At 42.2% G+C, this 19,827-nt stretch overlaps 1 protein-coding gene across 2 annotated transcripts; it reads left to right on the top strand.

The window, feature by feature from the left end:
- Positions 1 to 855: 855 nt before the first annotated feature.
- clk2a (CDC-like kinase 2a) lies at positions 856 to 18,259 on the top strand. 2 transcript variants are annotated; one of them, XM_080788179.1, is made up of 13 exons: positions 856 to 1,000; positions 2,528 to 2,733; positions 3,255 to 3,546; positions 5,296 to 5,389; positions 6,137 to 6,203; positions 6,904 to 7,020; positions 8,418 to 8,584; positions 9,924 to 10,018; positions 10,924 to 11,053; positions 13,923 to 14,005; positions 15,461 to 15,540; positions 15,680 to 15,770; positions 16,584 to 18,258. In XM_080788179.1, exons 2-13 carry the CDS (start codon positions 2,528 to 2,530, stop codon positions 16,770 to 16,772), a joined length of 1,611 nt encoding a protein of 536 aa, XP_080644305.1. In that variant the 5' UTR covers positions 856 to 1,000; the 3' UTR covers positions 16,773 to 18,258. The 2 variants fall into 2 exon arrangements, with proteins under 2 accessions (XP_080644305.1, XP_080644306.1); XM_080788180.1 differs by lacking the exons at positions 856 to 1,000; positions 2,528 to 2,733; positions 5,296 to 5,389 and having other exon boundaries at positions 3,407 to 3,546; positions 16,584 to 18,259.
- The last annotated feature ends 1,568 nt before the right edge of the window (positions 18,260 to 19,827 follow it).

Genomic DNA, 19,827 nt, shown 5'->3' with positions numbered 1-19,827 from the left:
GGAGGTAAAGTGTCTAGTTATAGTGAGAGTTGATGGGGCCCAAGGGGGGTCATCAGCAAGAGGGTCCACCATGTTCAATTCATCAAAACATTTAGAGACGTACAAATAGACACTTCTATATAGTTAAAGAACAGAACAGGAATTCATCATAAAGGAAGCAAAAAGGGAAAAGAAACATACATAAGTCCTTGCTTATTGCAAGGACTTAAATATAAAGCGTAGATCGTCAATCTGTCAGAGTCAGACGGACCAACCTTATAGATGAATAGCGTTTTGTATAGCCTAGCCCTAGAGAAAGACTGGTCGTTTTCAAATAACTACATACCGGTATGCTGCCTAAATCTGATAAAAATCATTATGATAAAATCATGTTATTCACAACGTGTCACGAACTCTCCAGCTGCAGGCAACAGAGCAATGTTATGCCACCATGCAGGCTTGATGGGTTGATGCTTGTTTACGTTCTGGAGTACAGCACTGCACGTTCTCCGCTGGAAGGGGGGCGGAGGCGGTGCAGGTACACCATGTATGAGGCAGAGCCTTATTAGGTACCCATCATGTTACACCGATATTGGTGCCATAAAGAATCATGCAAGCATCTCACGCCAGAGATCGTGTAGTGCAAGTTGTCTAGGCACTGTCCAACTATATGATAGCAGTACCGGTATTTCAAATTAACTACTTTTATATAGATGTATTATATAGTTATATATATTATTCACAATCACAAGGCAAGTTGGCGAAGTACAAATTCCATCCTTTAAACAACTTTTTTTCTCCAACAGCGACCTCTGGGGTCACTGAATTAGATGTGTCACCAATTTTGTTGTAGCGTTGCTACTCGCTCAGATCCAGAAGAACTAGCTGTACCAGCAGACTAACAAGCTAGCCGTTTGCTAGCATCAACAACAAGCTAAAACAAGAAGAACCGAAGAAACTGGGCAGAAACGCAGCCACGGATTTCTTTTGGGACAAACATACAGGCATCGCGGCTAAAACGGTAAATGTGACGTTAATTCGTACTCGGATGATCAAAAGCAGAGAAGCTAAATCGTTAGCCTTTTCGCTAACGTTAGCTGGTAAACTAAGATGGCGGTCAAATCAGCTACGTTAGCTAATCGAGCTATCCTGGCTATGAGCACTACAGTAAAGACATTCCTCTGCTGTTTTACTAACAGTACAACTTATTACTGTTACTTGTACTTGGCTGTGGCATTTTTAGGCTAAGGTTGGTGGCGATGCACTGATGTTAAAAACGGTATCCGACGTTAGCATTAGCATGCAGCTCTGGCTTGATAACACAGAGATATGAAAAATAATCATATAGCGTTATTTATTATATCAGGACGTGTAGATGTAACGAAGTGGTTCACCCACCAGTCACACAGTGGTTGAGTTATTTTGTAAGCCAAGAATATTAACAAAAACAAACATCAGGGCGTTTGCACGAAGCGCCTTCAGTCAGTCCTTAAATAGACTCAGGTTTCATTAGATTAAGTACTGTATATATTCTTTAGATTAAAGCAATTTTGACTTGATATCTACTTTAAAACTGACCAGCTCAACAAGATCTACCCACCCCCAAAAAAGAATTAAACCATTGCTAAAAATGTACCTGAATTGGCTTTGGAATAGCGGCGCTGGCGTTACATAAGACACAAACACACTGGGAAATAGAGAGGGGTAAAATGTAATTGTTTTTTGTTTTGTATAACTTTGAAATGCTACTGACGTTTGTGAACTTCCACAATTTCATTGTGGGTTAGAGCTGACTGTCCCTATATGATATCAATCAATGAAGTCACATTCAAGTGGCCTTTTTTCCTTAAAAAAATATTAGGGCTATGTGACTGTCATGTGATCTACCTGAACAGCCTTTGTGATCTGATCTACCTTTTGAGAACCCCTGGAAGTATAACCCTTTAAAGTTATAGAACCTTCTTAAGCAGAAGAACTACGCATTTTGTGCAGTCGGCAGCGATGGCCACAAGCTTACCCTTTTTTGTTTTAGCCACCAAAAGTTTCATTTTACATGAATTAGGTTTTTTTCTCAGCCCCTATTCTACCCTTTTTACTTTGTTTTGCATTTATATGGTGTAGTGCAGAGCCATCTAATAGAAGAATTGTGATATAGGGGGCAGAAAACGGCACGTTACGTGGTTCATGTACTCCGCGAGCCCATAGACTCCAATGCGTTCCGTACACTTCCGGTTCTCCCCATTCAATACTTCCGGTTGTCCCCATTCAATAGAAGTCTATGTAGAAGAGCCACCATTGGACTGGCCCCATGAAGTGAACGGACTCTGTCTTACTCTATGGCTCTGGTGTAGTGTATTCAGGGCACATGTGCCCTCTATTTACACCATAGAAATGCGTTTTCATCGCTCTACCCGTGTCTTTTAACCAAACCATATGCATGTCTATCCACCAACCTCTCCCATGACACACGCACACACACACCATCTAAAGCCATGACCTGTAAGAGTAAGGATTTGTCTCGGTCTCACCTTTTTTAAAACCTTCCCAGATGCCTCACACAAGACGCTACTCGTCCTCGGAAAGAGACAGCCGGAGCAGCTACCAGGACCGCTACAGGGACAGAGGACGGAGGCGGCGAAGGTCACCTTCCGTCTCCTCGAGCAGCGACAGAGAAAGGGAGAGGGACAGAGACCGAGAGAGAGACAGAAGGGGTCGCGGACAAAGACAGGAAGGAAGCTATGCACGCACAAGGAGGTAGACTATGTCTTTACTGTGCTTTTCAAGATGCATTTACTTGCATCTGAAGGTCCTAGTTAATGTTATACAAAATGTACATGTATAAAATCTGCAGACCCTTGTTTTGGAACTGTTGTGTGGTCTGAGGTGACGTTTTAAACCCATTTAGACCTGACTATTGTTTTCTGAAAAATCTGTCGGTTGTTCTCAAACATTTTCATGTCAAGAACCCCCAAAAATATCTGTATTTGGCTGCCGACCCCCATCTGAAAATATGATCTTCCAGGGACCCCCCCAGAAGCAAAGATTTTAGTTAAAAACGTCCACTCTGAAATAATATATATTCAAAGATTTGCACCACATTTTCACGATTTTTCAAAAATAGCAGATCTACAAGCTCGTAGCGCGGCAGCAGTGCTATGAGCTTGTAGATCTGCTATTTTTCAACTGCTAAAGTATAACAAGATGCTTAAAAGTATGGGTTAAACCCCAGGCATCCATTTTGTTCTCCTGTAACAACGCTTCTCTCTCCACCGCAGCCGCAGCTACGACAATCGGTCAGTAGAGCGCCGGCTGTACGACAGGAGATGCTGCGAGGGATACCGGCGACTGGAGCACAGCAGGGAGCGGGACAGGGAACGGCAGCCTCACGGCGCAGGCGGCGAGAACTACTACCCAGCACGCGACTTCTCGCCCACCATGTACGACTACCGCCGTGGCGCCCCCGGCGGCCGGGAGAGGGAGCGCGAGGAGTCGTACCGACGGAAAGGCAGCAGGCGTAAGCACAAACGAAGGCGTCGTAGATCCAGGTCCTATAGCGCATCATCCTCGGTGAGTAGAACCCAACCCAAGCTGTTGTTTTAACCCCCCCTTTTACTCCTACTGTCTGCTTCCATCTCCCTCTCCTTTCTCTGTTGTTCAGGTCTTTCTGTCTCTCCCTCTCTTTAACCCTTTCTTGTTCACAGCTCCTGGACTTGGTAAGTAGCACAATCTTTTTGTTTTGTTTTTTTTGTTTGTTTTTTGCTCTGTCAGCAGGTTAAAAAAAAAAGAATAGAAATACCAAGTGTTATTTCAGTTTGGGTTGAACGTTGTTATTGTTTTAGAAGTGCGCATAATGCCTCCAATGCTCCATATTAGCATTTCATGAATCATCAACCCACATTTGCTTGCTGACATACATGTTAGAAACTGTGGCTGACCGGTGGGTCAACAAATTGTAATGGCGTTACCGCTTTGTTTCTGTCTGGAGACGTGGTGTAATGTCCTAGATCCTACTCTTTCTTCGTTCATCTGTTATACATCCATTTAACAGGGAAAAGTAGAACTAGATGATAGTTTATTTCTTTTCTGCTGGTTTTCACTTGTAAATATTGGGAACAGTTAAAACATGAAAGGTAATCATAAGGCAAGAATTGGAATGGTATTCATGATATTGACTCGCCTCTACTCGGTTTACTTTGGCTCCACCCTACCGCAGGTGACATGCTGCTGTCCGGTGCTAAAGCTAATGATGTCTGTGTCTGGACACACAATCTCTATTTTTGTCTCCCAACAAAAACTGGTTTCATTTGGGATGTCATTTTCATTCTGGTTACATTAAGGGGAGAAATAGTCCTCATGCGGTTGTCATTATGGCATTTTAAAACTTTTTAAATCTAACTCTGATCCCTAAACTAAATAATAGTAGTCTACAACAAAACTGACAATTTACCCGGACTTTCTCCATGCTATAAGTGCAATATTAAATTATAATAACCTATACAGAAAGCAAGAGGGTAGCAGGCGGCTTCATTTGGTTTCTCTCAGAGCTCATCTTCCTGCAAAGGACAAACTCAATGCAGTCTTATCCGAATGATTACCTGGTGCCAGGTTCTAATGAAAAGGAAAAATAATTAACTGGGCTGTGCAATGAAATAGGGGAAAAATGACAACGTTCTACCAAAGTGAAATATTGCTTTACATTTTCTTATACATTTTGTTTTCATATTTAGTTAATAGCTTGCTTTATTTTATGTGCGTGGGGTTGGTAATGTCCACACTGGTGTATTTAGTATAACTTAGATATAAGCAATGGGTGGAATATCATGGTTTAGGTTTTAGTATTTCCTGCTTGACTGCCAATGATCGTCAGAATCTGTTTGCCATCTTGGATAGCAGTTTTGATTAATCTGAGCAGGCAGTCTGATAAGTTCCTTAATTAGCTGTGCCATTCATTGTTTGTTTTTGGTTTCTGCGTTGATGAATGGATGTGCCGGTTGCTTCCTTGTCTGTAAACAGCTGTGGTTGAAAAGGTAGAGGGGGAGAGGAGCACAGGAAGAGAAATGTGATCTTTGACTTGTGTCCCTTGCACTATATTCCTATCGTTATATATTTCCTTCACGTGGTGTCACGCGTGAATCGCCCCATGGCCACCATACAACCACTACATCAACTACAACCTACACCACCCTCCTACTCCCTCCTCCTCTACCTGTGTCGCCTGACGCCGTGGCTACGGCTGGCCCCTCGAAAACACGCCCTCGCCTCGACCCCCTCGGTCGTGTCGTGACCTGCTGATGGCGTTTGGGGGTCTGAACACAGCGGAGCGACAGCCGGACGCGGGCTCCGAGTGCTGTGAGGGACGACGAGGAAGGGCACCTGATCTGTCGGACGGGGGACGTCCTGCAAGAGAGATGTACTCACTGCCACTACTCTATCGTAACCCTTCTCCATATGAGTATAAAAAGCATAGAGCATTTTAACATGACAGGGGAGTGCCTGATGATGATGATGATGATGATGCCTTGCTAGAATGCTGTTCGCCCTGGCTGAAAAAGCAAGGGTGGATTGCAAGAATTTTGGAAGAGGATTATAGATATCCTGATTTTATTTGTTTTACTTTGTTTTTAGGATTTCTTAGCTGTGGAACGTTTTTCTTTTTAAAATTACGTTGCAGGACGTATGACAGTCAAGGATAATAATGCACACCATTTAGACACTATCTACATGTACACTTTTCATCATCATGGGACTTTTAGGTTTACATCCAATGCAAGTCATGTTAGATTTCTGTCGACTTAATACACTTTACCCCCCCACCCCCGCCATGTCCCTTTGGGCAAAAACTTCATCTCAATGAAAGTGCTCTAAATTTCATAGTCTCTAATTGGTCACCATGTAGGGAGCACTGTTAACTGCACCTCTTCACATCATTTATCGTTAGTGCTTTGAAAGGTTATTACGCTAGAGTGCCTCACAGCGCTTCAAACCTGCCGATATGAATAGGCAGCGGATTGGGGAGGGGATGGGCGCTAGCATTGATACGCCTGTCTTCACTTTGCATCTTTTGTGACACTGTTTATTTTGGTCCAGCATCTCTAATTCTTCTGTTACTCTACTCCCCCTCTCTTTCTCTCCCTTCTTTGTCTGTCGTGTCTTGCAGACGAGATCGTCAGTACTCTGGGGGAAGGCACCTTCGGGAGGGTGATGCAGTGCGTTGACCATCGCAGGTGTGTACCCATAGAATAACGGCAGTTGTTCACTTCTCCCTCAGTCTCTAGGGGTGCTGCTTCTTACAGGCTCTCTCTGATATGGCTATTTAAGACTAGTCACATGCTGTATGTATACTACTTGTGCTTTAGTCTGTTTTACTTCTGACATTAGTACATTTTCAGAATCAAAAGAACGCTGACAATGGTATCAATAATTATATAATATATAATATATGCCTGATATAATTACTGTAAGCAAGGTGCTAAGTAAGGTGCTGCAAACCTCTGCAAACTGGCTCTGTCTTTTTGCTGACAAACCAGCTATTTTAAGCTATTTTATTTAAATGGTCAAGGCCTTTTCGTAATCCCCTAATGCCAATTCTGCCTGTCTCGGCGTTGAAACTGGAGAAACCCGTTCTCTTTTCTGTTCTACAAAGTAATCTGCTTAGCATAATGAAATAATTTGACTACTGATGTGTGTCTCAGGTCAGCGTTCTGGATTTGTTGTGGGTGGGAAGTCAAGTGACATCAAAATGTAACATGGAACATTTTAGAAATGATCTGTCCCACTCTTCGGGGCCTGTGATTAATCCCTTGTGAGTGAGTGTGTGTGTGCGTGCGTGCAGGGTGTGGTGAAAGAGGTCATATGAGTGTAATCCACGTGAGGTGTACCGTTGCATGCATCTATTTTGGTCCACACTGATGATGTGCTCCACAGGGGTGGAAGCCATGTCGCCCTGAAGATCATTAAGAATGTGGAGAAGTACAAGGAGGCAGCTCGACTGGAGATCAACGTCCTGGAGAGAATCAACGAGAAAGACCCGGAAAATAAACAGTGAGAACAGACATCAGTACTGGTTGTTGCACTGTTTCCATTACAGTCTCATTCTTTTCAGTATACCCAACAAGCTTTATTCTAAAATATGTCAAAGACACAACTGCTTTCCTTAAACCACATTAACCCTGGCATCCCTATTTTGGGCATGTAAATACAAACAAACAAAGGTACAAATGTAACACATTTGTAACTTCCATATCTTCCAAAATGGCGAAAATGGCACATCTACAAGCTCAACAATTTCCATCATGACCTGTCATGCAAAAACATCATACAATTTCAACCAATATTATGACGCCATTGCACTCTTTCTCTCCGCCTCTCTTCACAGAGTCCTCTGTCGCTCACTTCCTCAGTATGGCACTATTTGTAACATGATGCGATCGTAGAAATCTCCCCAATGACAACACAATTATGTTGACAATTCAGTGTTGGACAGTGTTTTTATTGTGACTTTGGTGCATACTATTCCAAAAAGATGCATTAAACTCATCCATGCGACCAGGAATGCACAACATACTACACCAAAACAAACATTGACTATTTTGTTATTCAGTCTCTGCATCTGAATATGAACTGATTAGCTCGTAATTCGCTGTGCAACCACTTCAAAAGGATGTGCAACAGTCCTGCCCTGTAGTCTGTGTGCACTCAGCCGAGAAGTTGACTGAGAAAGTGGAGTTGTTTTATGCCATTGTAATGACAGAGTATAAATGAAGCATCAATATTGCATTCATTGAAAGAACGGGACATCATCATTATTCAGGCTTACTTTGGAAAACACCTGTGGCAGCAACTTGGACAACGTAATCTATGCAGTGTGCAGTAAACACAAATAACTGAGAAGGCACTTTTAATTGGGAGGAGGCGGAGCGTTAACAGCTGAGAGATAGACGGAGACAGACAGAGAGAGTCACGCAGGCTTGATGTGAGAGAGGCTGCTGTGTTTAATACATTTTGGATAGCATAGGTCAAAAACGTTTTAATTACGCAAGGGATAATTTATGACGTGGCGGTACTATAGTTGTTGACACGGTTACTTTATTAATACATAAAAAATGTAGCCAAAAGTCAAAACAAATCTAGGTATTTCCTTCCGTACGGTATGATTTGAAAGTATACCTTAAAGATGGAGTGCCACGATTTCTTTCCTCCCTAAACTTTTTCCAAAAAGTATACAGTATTTGTTAAAATCATGCTTTTATGTGGACAATCCCACCAGAAATTAAATACCGGTACTCGCAAATTAGAATGTCATGTCTTTCAGTAAGTTATGTGCATGTAGTAAGTTAATTGATTTATGATGGGGCATCACATGCCACATCATGGTTATTATTGGTCTTATGATGCAGATCTTATGCAATTTGTCATAGTCGAACCTCTGTTCTCCACAGCCTTTGTGTTCAGATGTATGACTGGTTCGACTACCACGGACACATGTGCCTCTCCTTTGAGCTGCTGGCTCTGAGCACCTTTGACTTCCTGAAGGAGAACAACTATCTCCCCTACTCCATCAGCCAGGTCCGACACATGGCCTATCAACTCTGCCTGGCCGTTAAATGTAAGTCCTCGCTCTTCAACCAATTAACCCATTTAAACCTAAGGACGATTCTACATTCTAAATCCTGACAGTTTTCTGAAAATCCCATGTTTCTATATTAGTGGTTCTCAAATTATTTCATGTCAAGGACCCCAGAAATGTTATGGAATTGGCTGGTGACCCCCATTTGAAAATATGTTGTTCCAGGTACCCCCCAGAAGCAAGGTTTTGAGTTAAAAACTCAAAAGAATATATATTCAAAGATTTTCACCACATTTTACGGATATTTTTTTTTTAGCAGAACTACAAGCTTGTAGCGTGGCACTCTGTGCCACGCTATGAGCTTGTAGTGCAATTCATCAACCGTATCAAATATCCCCAGTTTGTGCCACTGAAAAAGATTACATGGGTCAAAGGCCAGGTAAATGCACAGCGTGTGTTTTCAAGGGAATTTATCTTTTGAGCCAATAATTTGTGAATAGAGGAAAGGTGCAGAACTTTTATACAAACCACAACAGTTTCTGAATCCAATTGAACCCTCTTAATTCTGAAGCTGTATTCAACACTTTTTCCCTGAGGAGAGAGAAGGGAAGAAAGGGAGAGAGTAGTATTTATTTTGAGATACTTGGTGTTTACATCGTCCTAGAACAAATTAAATATTCTGTGGGTCTTGCAAAATTAGTAAAAAGTAAAACGACATGTTGGTTAGAAATGACTGCCAAACTTGCACATTGTCAGTGAAGTATTGCTGACACACCCACTTCAGGAATGCCATAAAACCCGGGAAACTGTACTGGTGGGAAATTCTATAAGTTCCTCTGTGGAACTTTGTACGGGGGCCACAACGGCTTGATACCACCACCTCATGCTGCTCACCAACCTAGCCACATTTTCCTGTGGGATGGCATCTCATTTCACAAATGTGTTGGCAGCGCTACCCACACATTTAGCTGTTACAAGCTGTACCTCTTTGTAATCAACAATAACAACGATATGAAATACAATACCAATTGGTATTATTAAGGGGGAGAAATAATCAACCAAAGTTTCCAAACGTTTTATGATGAGTTTATATAGGTATTGGACCATGAAGGTGGTAACAGTAAACCTTAAACTATTCTAAGATTAACTGCTGGCAAGCTAAAACTAGTGACGTGCTTGTATCACCTTGAACCAGTTAAAAGCCTTGCAGCTGCATTCTGCAGCTGATGTAGAAAGCTTTGGCTGAGGCAGGAGGATAGTGAGTTGATGTAAACGAATTGACGAGGGCATCAACGACTCGCATCGTGTTCACTGGACAAAAAGGAACTTTATTTGTTTTTCAGATATTTACACAGTTTAATTTCTCTTCTCTCCGTAGTTCTCCATGACAACAAGCTGACGCACACGGACCTGAAGCCAGAGAACATCCTGTTTGTCAACTCAGACTTCACAATGACCTATAATGTAGAGAAGGTGAGAAAGTAGGACACATGGAGTAACAGGAGAGTAACTATTTTACTCTTAACACGTTGCTAGGCGACCTAACCCTGACTGGAAATGATCTCCGTCCGCCTCAATGTATAAATATTTTACAAAAATGCGTTTATCTCTTGAATCTCTTGAAGTTTTTCGACAAAACATGGTTTATTCAACGGTCCATAACTAAAGAACCAATGATCATGGTTACAAAATGTATTTTCTGAGTGACGGAAAAAAAGACAGACACTACTCTACCTGTCAAAGTGCCTGTAGAGTAGGACGGGCTTGCCAGCCTTCACCAGGTTTTCATAGTGCTTTCCCTTACTGCTAAATAAAAATGCAGGATCAGAGTCACTGGGGGACTACAGTTTTTGCAGCGCCTGTTTTTAATATTCAGGTTTGTCCTGAATGGAAATTTGCTGCCTTGAAGAAATCATGAATAAACATTATTTGCTTGCAGGCATAGTTTGGAATGTCTATCAAAAGGACTGCAATGAAGTTAAATACAAGTTATAAAAGTTGTCCAGAACCGGCACAAAAGCTCCTGCACAGGCTCTGGACCTGATCACCCCTATATCTCCATATGGAGCTGTCCTGATCTGACAACACAACACTTCATATTTGGGCATGCCTGACACAAAACTCCATACAGTATATAGGAATAAAGGATACAGAAATCTCAATATATGGGCATAAAAGGGACACAGACAGATGGGTGGAACGGGTATTGCATAGCCGGGTGGGGCATGGATCTTCTACTTCCATCGTTACCGACTCTGCTCTACAGCCGGGCACCGGTTTAGTTCATTTAATTTTAAGTGGTCATGGTTTTACATACTTTATGGAGAGACTGGTATATTGTATCTACGGTCTAACTTCCAAGTGTTCCTCTTCACCAGAAGCGAGACGAGAGGACTGTGAAGAGCACAGACGTGAGGGTGGTGGACTTTGGCAGTGCCACCTTTGACCACGAGCACCACAGCACCATCGTTTCCACGCGGCACTACCGTGCCCCTGAAGTCATACTTGGTGAGTGCACTTTGAAATACGGATGCTGCCATCTAGACTTTTCATTCCGATCCGATATGGAACCATCAACACCGATCCGATACCGTTATCGATCCGATACAGAACGCATTATTGCGCTGCATGATTGTTATATAGGCCTGGAAATGGTTGATTTAAATATTCTGGAAAAGTTTGGGGTACGTTTGGGAAATTAATTGGTAAAAATGTGTGGAAAGTGGGAACCCTGATTGAAATTATGTGCCTACTGCAGGCCTTGTTGACTAGATTTAGAATGACATTTTGAAGCTCTTGCTAATGATGGAGAAATCCCGTCATTTAACATGCAAATTGTGAGAAGCACAGGCTGGGTGGATCTTGGCAAAGGGTCCAGATTACAGGATAAAACAATTAAAATGTTTTCCTGTCAAAGTAGCATCAAGCACACTGAATGTGCGGGTGCAGGCTTTAGTTCCGACATACTATTGATCCGAAACCTCAATCCTAACCGCAAGCACGGGAGCAGCGCATGTCGGACCATCGCTTTTTCGCATCGCATCGCATGTCCCCCCGCTTGGGATCTTCGGTGTGTCGGAAAAGCGTGCGCACCCCGAATGTGCTCAGTCATTATAACCCTGTTATCACAATTATCAAATCACTCTGAAAGTGAGTCACCCAAATGATCAATCTGTGAATCTGGTTTGGTGTCTTTGACATGCTGTTCCAGCACTGACCTGTCACATTAGTTTGGATGTACAGACTCATGTCCCCCCCACCCACCAGGCAGGGTAGACACATGATTAGCTCTGATCAGCTTTGGAGGCACTCAGTGCAACATGTGATGGGAGTTTAGAACGGTTGGACTGGATGGAGTCTTTGGACCCTTTTGATCTTTCTAAAAGATTACTAATGCAATAAGCCACGAGAGGGCTCAGGTTACCGGGTATTTTACAATGGCTGGGGGCGTAGGTAGCCTTCTACCCTCCCAACCATAGTAAAATACCCGGTAAGCTGGGGCCTCGAGTGGCTTATTGCTTTTCTAAAACGGCACCACCAGAGCGAGCCACATCACTTCCTTGTTTTGCTGCAAGTAGGCTATGTGATGGGAGAATAGCGCTTGATGCCTTTACGGGGCCGCCTGGAGCCACACATTCACAGTCATATGAGCCGGGAGGCGCTTAGACGCCCGCACGGCATGGGTTTGCAAGTAAAATTCGGGTATCCGCGGTTATCCGACCCGTTGCAGGACTCTGACGGAGAGGAGATTAGACACAGCAACGGACCGACATGCGGTCGGACATGCGCTGCTCCCGTGCTTGCGGTTAGGTTTCTGGTTTAAGGACTAAACTAATTGGTGGGTAAACTTTAAACTATTGGTCCGACTGTCTAATGACAGTCGGACCAATTGTATGTCTACACTAAAGCCTGTACCTGAATGTTTCTATATACTGTAGATGGCAACAAGAACCCCGAAAGGGGTTCCTGTCCTGAATGGGTATAATAAGAAATTAATATATTGACACAAAATATAACAATTGTTTCATTTATATAAATGTTTTAATTGTCAATTAGACTATTTTCAATTAAACATCTAACAGTACGTTTTAACAGCGGGCGACAGCCAGACGAATTAGCTGGAAGTGTATTATTTGTCTACGGGACCCGGTAACTACCGGCGATAGCAGGCGAACGGGCGAAAATATAGAAATAATTCATCTTTTTGGGCGATGACGGCGATTGGGCGATGTGTCGGCCTATGCTCGCCCACTGTTAAAACGTACTGTAAGACCTCTAACTTTAAAAAAATGTTTCTTCTTACTAGTCCTTACCCGTTCTGAATATATGAACAGCATATATATATATATATATATATATATATATATATATATATATATATATATATATAGAATATTAGTGGTCCATGACATGAAAATGATGTTTGACAGTCAGCAATATTGTTGCTTATTCTAGATGTATTTTCGGACTTTCTGACTTTATCTGGCCTGTTAACATTTTCATAGACCTGGTTGCTTGTTTCCCTCTCAGTCAATGTGGCAACCCTGGTCATGTTGATGATGTAGCTTAGAACACAACAGCTAGGACGATGTAGCAGCCTGCTGGCGTCATGTTTAAAAGTATTGTGCGCAATTTATGTCCCCGAATGTATGGATATGGACTTATGGCTCCATCGCTGGCTCTTTCTTTAGTAGAAGTAGAAATTTAACGTGTTGCTGAGTGTTTACCGTCCACGCGCGCGCACACACACACACACACACACACACACACACCGCCTCCTGGCCTGAGGGGGTTGGAGTGATGTAAAAACAATATTTGTACAGTGAAATACATCGGTAAAATGTAGCCTAGCTGGATTCTGGGAGCGTGCAGATTTCTTTTGCCATGGAGAGATGTGTGCTAATAGTGTGGCTCGGTCGGAGATAGACCACAACGGCTGTGCTGTCTATTAGGAGACACACACACACACGCGGCGCCAAATTGTATAGGGCACATTTTGTTGTGTTGCAGCGGTAGCTAGAGGAAGCATGCCAGTGGGGTAACGGTGATAACGGTGGCCTGTGATGCAGGTGTCGCTAAGGGACGGAGGTGCGAGGTTAATTCACTAATAAATTCATTATTAATCATTAATGTGTCAAATGGGGAAAAGGGCTCCGTTAAGACCTCCATATAATTATGGTCCATGCCTGTGTGAAAAGTGGGAGTGATTCGTGCAGTTAATGATGAGATAACGCGCTGTCAGTGACATTCAGACAGACATTCAGACATTGTTAGAATTATTATTTAGATTAAGAATAAAGATAGTAAGAAATGTACTAAATATGTGTGACACATTGATGCAGTGTGTTGACTGACTCACTGCGTCTTTGTCCTTCAGAGCTCGGTTGGAGCCAGCCCTGTGACGTGTGGAGTATTGGCTGTATCCTGTTTGAGTACTATCTGGGATTCACCCTGTTCCAGGTAGAACACCACCTCACTGCCTCCAGCTGCTTGCCTTGCCTATTAGGTGGAGGAGAGGAGTTGTTGGATAATTAGTTGGTCAGTTGCTTAGCCCATTTAGACCTGAGACCAGATTCTACAAAATGTCTTCTAAATCATGACAGTTTTATGAAAAACCCTATCTTTCTATGTCAGTGGCGCTCAAACAATTTCATGTCGGGCACCCATAACATTATATGCATTTGGCCACCAACCCCCATCTGAAATTATGTTGTTCCAGGGACACCCCAGACGTAAAGATATGAGTTAAAAATGTTCTCTGTGAAAGAATATATATTCAAAGCTTTGCACCACATTTTCATGATTTGCTATGAGCTTTTAGATCTGCTATTTTTCAATAGCTAAAGTGTAACATAATGCTTAAAACGAACCCGTCTAGGGTTAAAACTGAACCTTTTAAATTTCAAGGCCCCCCCAGTTTACAGTAATATGCATTAAGCCTCGGCTCACATTTTTTACTCTGTAAAATCCTCAGTGGTAATTTAACTCGGGTGAGTGTGTACAAATGGATAGGGGTCCATTTGGTTCCATTTGTATACGATCGGGAGCTACAGACCCATAAAGGTCTGTTTGGTTCTTAACTATCAATAATTTACCTGGGAACCCTGTCGAGGAGTCCCTGGACCCCACATTGAGAATCACTGGGTTACTTAATAGATCAAAAAATTAGCCGTATTCATTAGGGCTTAAAGCCTACTAGTAAATCCACTAGTTGACCTTGTTGGTACTAGTTGATAAGAAAGGCCTTGTAGGCCTCAAGATCAGCTAGAATGCTAGATTATAGTCTTATTAGTCACCAATGTACACAGTTTTTAAATGTACAAATTGAATGAATAAAACAATAAAGTGTGTGTGTGTGTGTGTGTGTGTGTGTGTGTGTGTGTGTATATGTATATATATATATATATATATATATATATATTTATTTTATTTTACATAATAGGTAGTTAAACAACTAGTAAACAGTCAACTAGTAAAAATCACTAGAAGTGAAAGCCCTAGTATACATATATGGACAGGTTAGTTTGATACTTAAAATGTTTTTTATTGATATTGAATTCGGCCAACCCAACCGTCAGGGGCAGAGCTAGGATTTGACTAGATCCGGGGCTTAGACCAAAGAACTGCATGATTCCGTTCAGTAATTGTGTTCAGTAATGCTTGCTATGTTGCCTAATCTTCTTAAAACAACATTTGTAGGCTCTGTGGGCTACTTTCCAGGGGTTTCCATTTTCCAGACTGGTCCTCGCATAGATAGAAGTTAAAGAGTCTCATGGAAACCCATTTTATAATCTCACTAGGATTAACACTTTTTGTTGAGGTTCAAACACTTCAAACAGTGCAGACACTGAATCAGCTGATTGACTGTTGTTGCGGAGATTTTGAGCCAAGTCGTGTGTCATTTGTTTTTCTCAGACCCATGACAACAGAGAGCATTTGGCCATGATGGAGAGAATACTAGGACCAGTTCCCTCCAGGATGATACGCAAAACACGGTCAGATTTCAGCATACACACACTTAACGCTATGCCTTTTGAGTTCCTCAGACTCAATATTTATGAATGCAGTTACGTATTTACACATTTACAGACACGCGCGCCTGCTCACATGCATACATATGTCTGTCCCCTGCAGGAAGCAGAAGTATTTCTACCGTGGCCGTCTGGATTGGGATGAGAGCTCGTCAGCTGGAAAATACGTCAGAGAGAACTGTAAACCTCTAAGGGTGAGAAAACGGCAGTCTTGTTTTAATGCTGCTACTAGCATGCCTCTTTCTTAACACCCTGAGCGGCAAGGACGGAGTTCTCCGTTCAATCAATTCGTAACGGCCAGCGCTCAGGACGGAGATCATTGATCAAAAGGACGGAGATTATTGATATCAAAACCGATCGCATTGCTCCACAGGCTGGGAGCGTCTGTTGCGTAACATTATATGTTATTTTACGGTAGGACGTCATTTTAGCCGACGAGATCGAAAATCTTAAAACGTGAATAACTCTTGATCTAAATCATTCCGTCCAATTCTAAGAAAAGATTGTGTTAGACGGATATGGATGGATATGGTGGATGTTAAAAGGCGTTGTTGCGGTCAACAGAAAATGTCGACTCCCAGCTCACCCCCTCTCCATCCAAGTTCCTCAACTCTAGTGCCAGGTAAACGCTGTGTAGTTATTGGCGTGGCAGCGTCCAGCCCCAGTGATCACGCCCACCACCACTACCAGTGCAGTGCCCAATCTGTCCATTAAAATTACATACTATAGATCACATTATGGCTCCTACAATAAAGCTAATACAAGCAGTGTTGATTTCGTCGACGGAAACTACATTAATGATATTTAGTCGACTAAAACTAGACTGACACTAAAACATTCCAGGTGACTAAAATATGACTGAAACTAAACTAAGTTTCATTCCAAAGACTATGACTAAACTAAATTAGAAATTTGCTGCCAAAACCAACACTGAATGCAAGGTTCTGTGCAACATAGTAATAATGATTCCTCTCTCTCTTCCTGTCCTTGGTTTCCTGGTCTTCCAGCGGTACCTGCTGTCTGAGGCGGAGGATCACCACCAGCTGTTTGACCTGATCGAGAGCATGTTGGAGTATGAGCCGTCGAAACGCCTGTCCCTGTCCGACTCCCTCAAACACCCGTTCTTTGAAGGTGGGGTGGCGAGCGATTCGGGGGCCGGGAAAAGCTGGGAGGCGAACCGGGACATCAGCCGGTGACCCGCAGTGATGCAAACATAGACTCTGTACCGCCGAGGGAGAACGAGTTTTGTTTTCTGTTTTTATAAATGTGGAGCAGAAGATAACAGGGGAAACTGTTGAACTGGTGTATTGATTGGGGCTCCTCTGTCTGAAGGTGCTAGATGTGGGTTTTTTTTTTTTTGGTCATTCAAGCATGGACATCTTTCTTTTCACCTATCACCTCCCTAACTGCACCCCTGCACACACACTTGACTTCCACCTCTGCAGCCATAACAAGAGAGGCTTTGTTGTGGTTTTGTTGTAGGAATGGGTAACACAAGAAAGACTTCCAATGCCATCGGAGGACAGATTCTCAAGAATTTTTTTCTGCCAGCTAAATCGTAGCCCCGTAGAAACTCCAGTCTTCCCTTGACTTACTAATGCTCCTTTTTTTACTTTCTGTGGTCCCACCCCCATTCTCAACTTCCACTGCTGTTACCGGTTTTCCCTCCTTTTTCTCCCAGCCTCTTCTTAACTTCCGGAACGTTCCTCCTATCAGTATGTTAAGACCCTGAACATTCAGACCCAGCAATCACTACTTAAAATCACTGTCTTCTGAACTCTGTTTTTAAACCTGAAAACTGTCCTCTGATTCTACTAGTGTTAACTAGTTGATGAAAGACCTAGAAACATTTTAGACCGTATATGCAACGAAAGTCACTGACGTCTGCAGACCCCCCCCCCCCCCCAGTTGAGCCCTATGCTTACCGTCCACATTCATCTAAGGATCATACTTCAAACTTCTAACTTCTTGCTATCATCGCATCAAGGAGCAAGCAAACCAAATATTTTTCCACAAATTATATTTGAGGATTTGCCACAAAAACACTGATGGGCATCCCTGGCAATGGTGTGCATTTCCAGTTTTGGGTTGGCATGCACTTAAGTTGTGTATTTATATATAACTGTTCTGAATCTTTTACGTCAAAGGAGCCATACCGACTGTTCTTGGCCAATGTATTGATAACGATGGTGGACAGTGGACACTCCACACCTATAGGCCTCTATAGCCTGACTTATCGATAGATATACCTTATTTCTGTTACGTTATGCAAAAATGTGGGTGTGTGGGGGGGGGTGTTGAATTGATGGTTTCACAATGTATTTCTCCGTGACCCGTTTCGCTCGGTAGCTTTTACTCAATGTCTGTTTTTGGGAACCGTTTCAAACGTGTGCATCCAAACATAAACTGCCTTGTTTTATTCCATTATGTGACATGATGACCAGACTTGTCTGGTCTCTCTGGTGAGATTAAGCACACGTACAGTTCTGGCTGGTAACCAATAGACGGCTCACGGATGCTGTTTACAGTATTTATTATTACTCAACAGTCACAATCCCACCCCTCCCCGACCGTACACCTATTCATTTTTTGTATGAGATGAAACCTTATAAAACTGTATATATGTATGATTGTGTAGAATTAAATTTATGTCCTTCTCACTTACTACTTGCTGTAGGTGTCCATTTTGGGGGGAGGGGGAAATGTTGGAGTGACAAATAAATATAATATTTAAAAAAAACCTCTCCCAACACCTGACAACAAAGGAGTCACGCTTTAAAGGCAGGGCTTGGAAGTTGTGTTTGCACAGCTAATACTGACCCACCCCCGACTTTTCCCATACTCAAGGCTGTGAAGTCATTACTGGAAGTAGTATTACCTTGCTGCTGCCTGACTGCAAGTCTTTTATTATTAATATACAATAATTATATATTTAACATTAGAACTGCAAGACTTGCGATTTAAGGCAAATATTGTACCAAGTACAGTCAATACAGTAGGTACAACAAGCAACGTCCTCTACTTTTATTTAACTTTTAATTTAAGTAATTTTAGTTAGATTTAGGGTTCATAAAGAATATAATTACCGCTGTATATAAAAAAAGATATGTATAAATAGACACTTATCTGTTGCCCTACCTTTTAAGGCAGTGGCATATGCCATAACACAGGAATTACTGTAGATGTTTTAGGCTTAATATTTTTGGCACATGCTTTTCTTGTTTGTAGCTTCATATTATGAATGTACCCCCTATATCTTTCAGAAATGGCAAAAATAACAGATCTACAAGTATCTGCTATTTGTTTTTGAAAATGTTTGCCTAGAATGTTCAAAATGGGTACGCCAGGTTCAACATGTTTAAAACAATGTTACGAGTCCTTGTTTCGTTGTCGTTCCGCCAATGTAGTGACGTGTGCTGTCCCTGGTAACGACTTTCCAAACTCCTTGTAACAGGCCTATTGAACTCGCCCGTTCCATTCTGATGGTGAGTTCTTCCTTCCTGAATGTTGCGTCCTCCAGCCCCGCCAAACCAGGTCAAGGTTGCAAGCTCATCTTCAACAGGTGTGTCCACACATCACAAATGGCCCTCCATCTGTCGGTAATTCCTCCCCGTTGCACAACTTGTCACTTCTGAAAACTGGAGCATGGGTGCTATAAATAAGAGATATATTATGATACATTAAACCAAAGGCAAAGAGATGCTATTGTAGCCAAAATGATGTGGAGGATGTTCAATTTAATTTAAAATAATAGCCAAAATGTTGCTTTATGTTGTATTCTTCTCAATTGGCACTGAAGAGTCGTCAATCTTCTCTGACCTACTGTAGGTGCTAAATCCCAAGAAGTCAATGGCACAGTCTTCCTGTGGTTCTCTATCTCTCTAATAAGAGGGTGACGCACCATTCTCAGTCTCTGTCTGTACATCTCCCTCTGCCTCTCTTCCTTCCAAGCATAATGGTCTCATTCCTGTCTGCAATAGAGATTTCAAGAGATATGGGGCCTTATCTTGCACCACCCCTTATCCCTAAACTTATTCACCATTATTTACTATTTTGTAAAACATTTTTAAATAGTTAAAACTAGCTGATCTACATCGACACATGAGTTTGTAGATTATTTGAAGTATTTTAAAAGGTTTTTCAAAATAGTAAAAAATGCCAAATAGGTTTAGGGTTACGGGTAAGGGTGCAAGATATAGCCCTTCGTCTGTTATCTATTCAAATAGAACCCACAATCCATGAGTCACCTCA

Source organism: Protomyctophum bolini (assembly GCF_963924005.1).
Source record: "Protomyctophum bolini genome assembly, chromosome: 17".
NCBI lineage: Eukaryota > Metazoa > Chordata > Actinopteri > Myctophiformes > Myctophidae > Protomyctophum > Protomyctophum bolini.
Note: the sequence above shows the minus strand (reverse complement) of the source record. Positions and strands in the feature narration are given on the sequence as shown.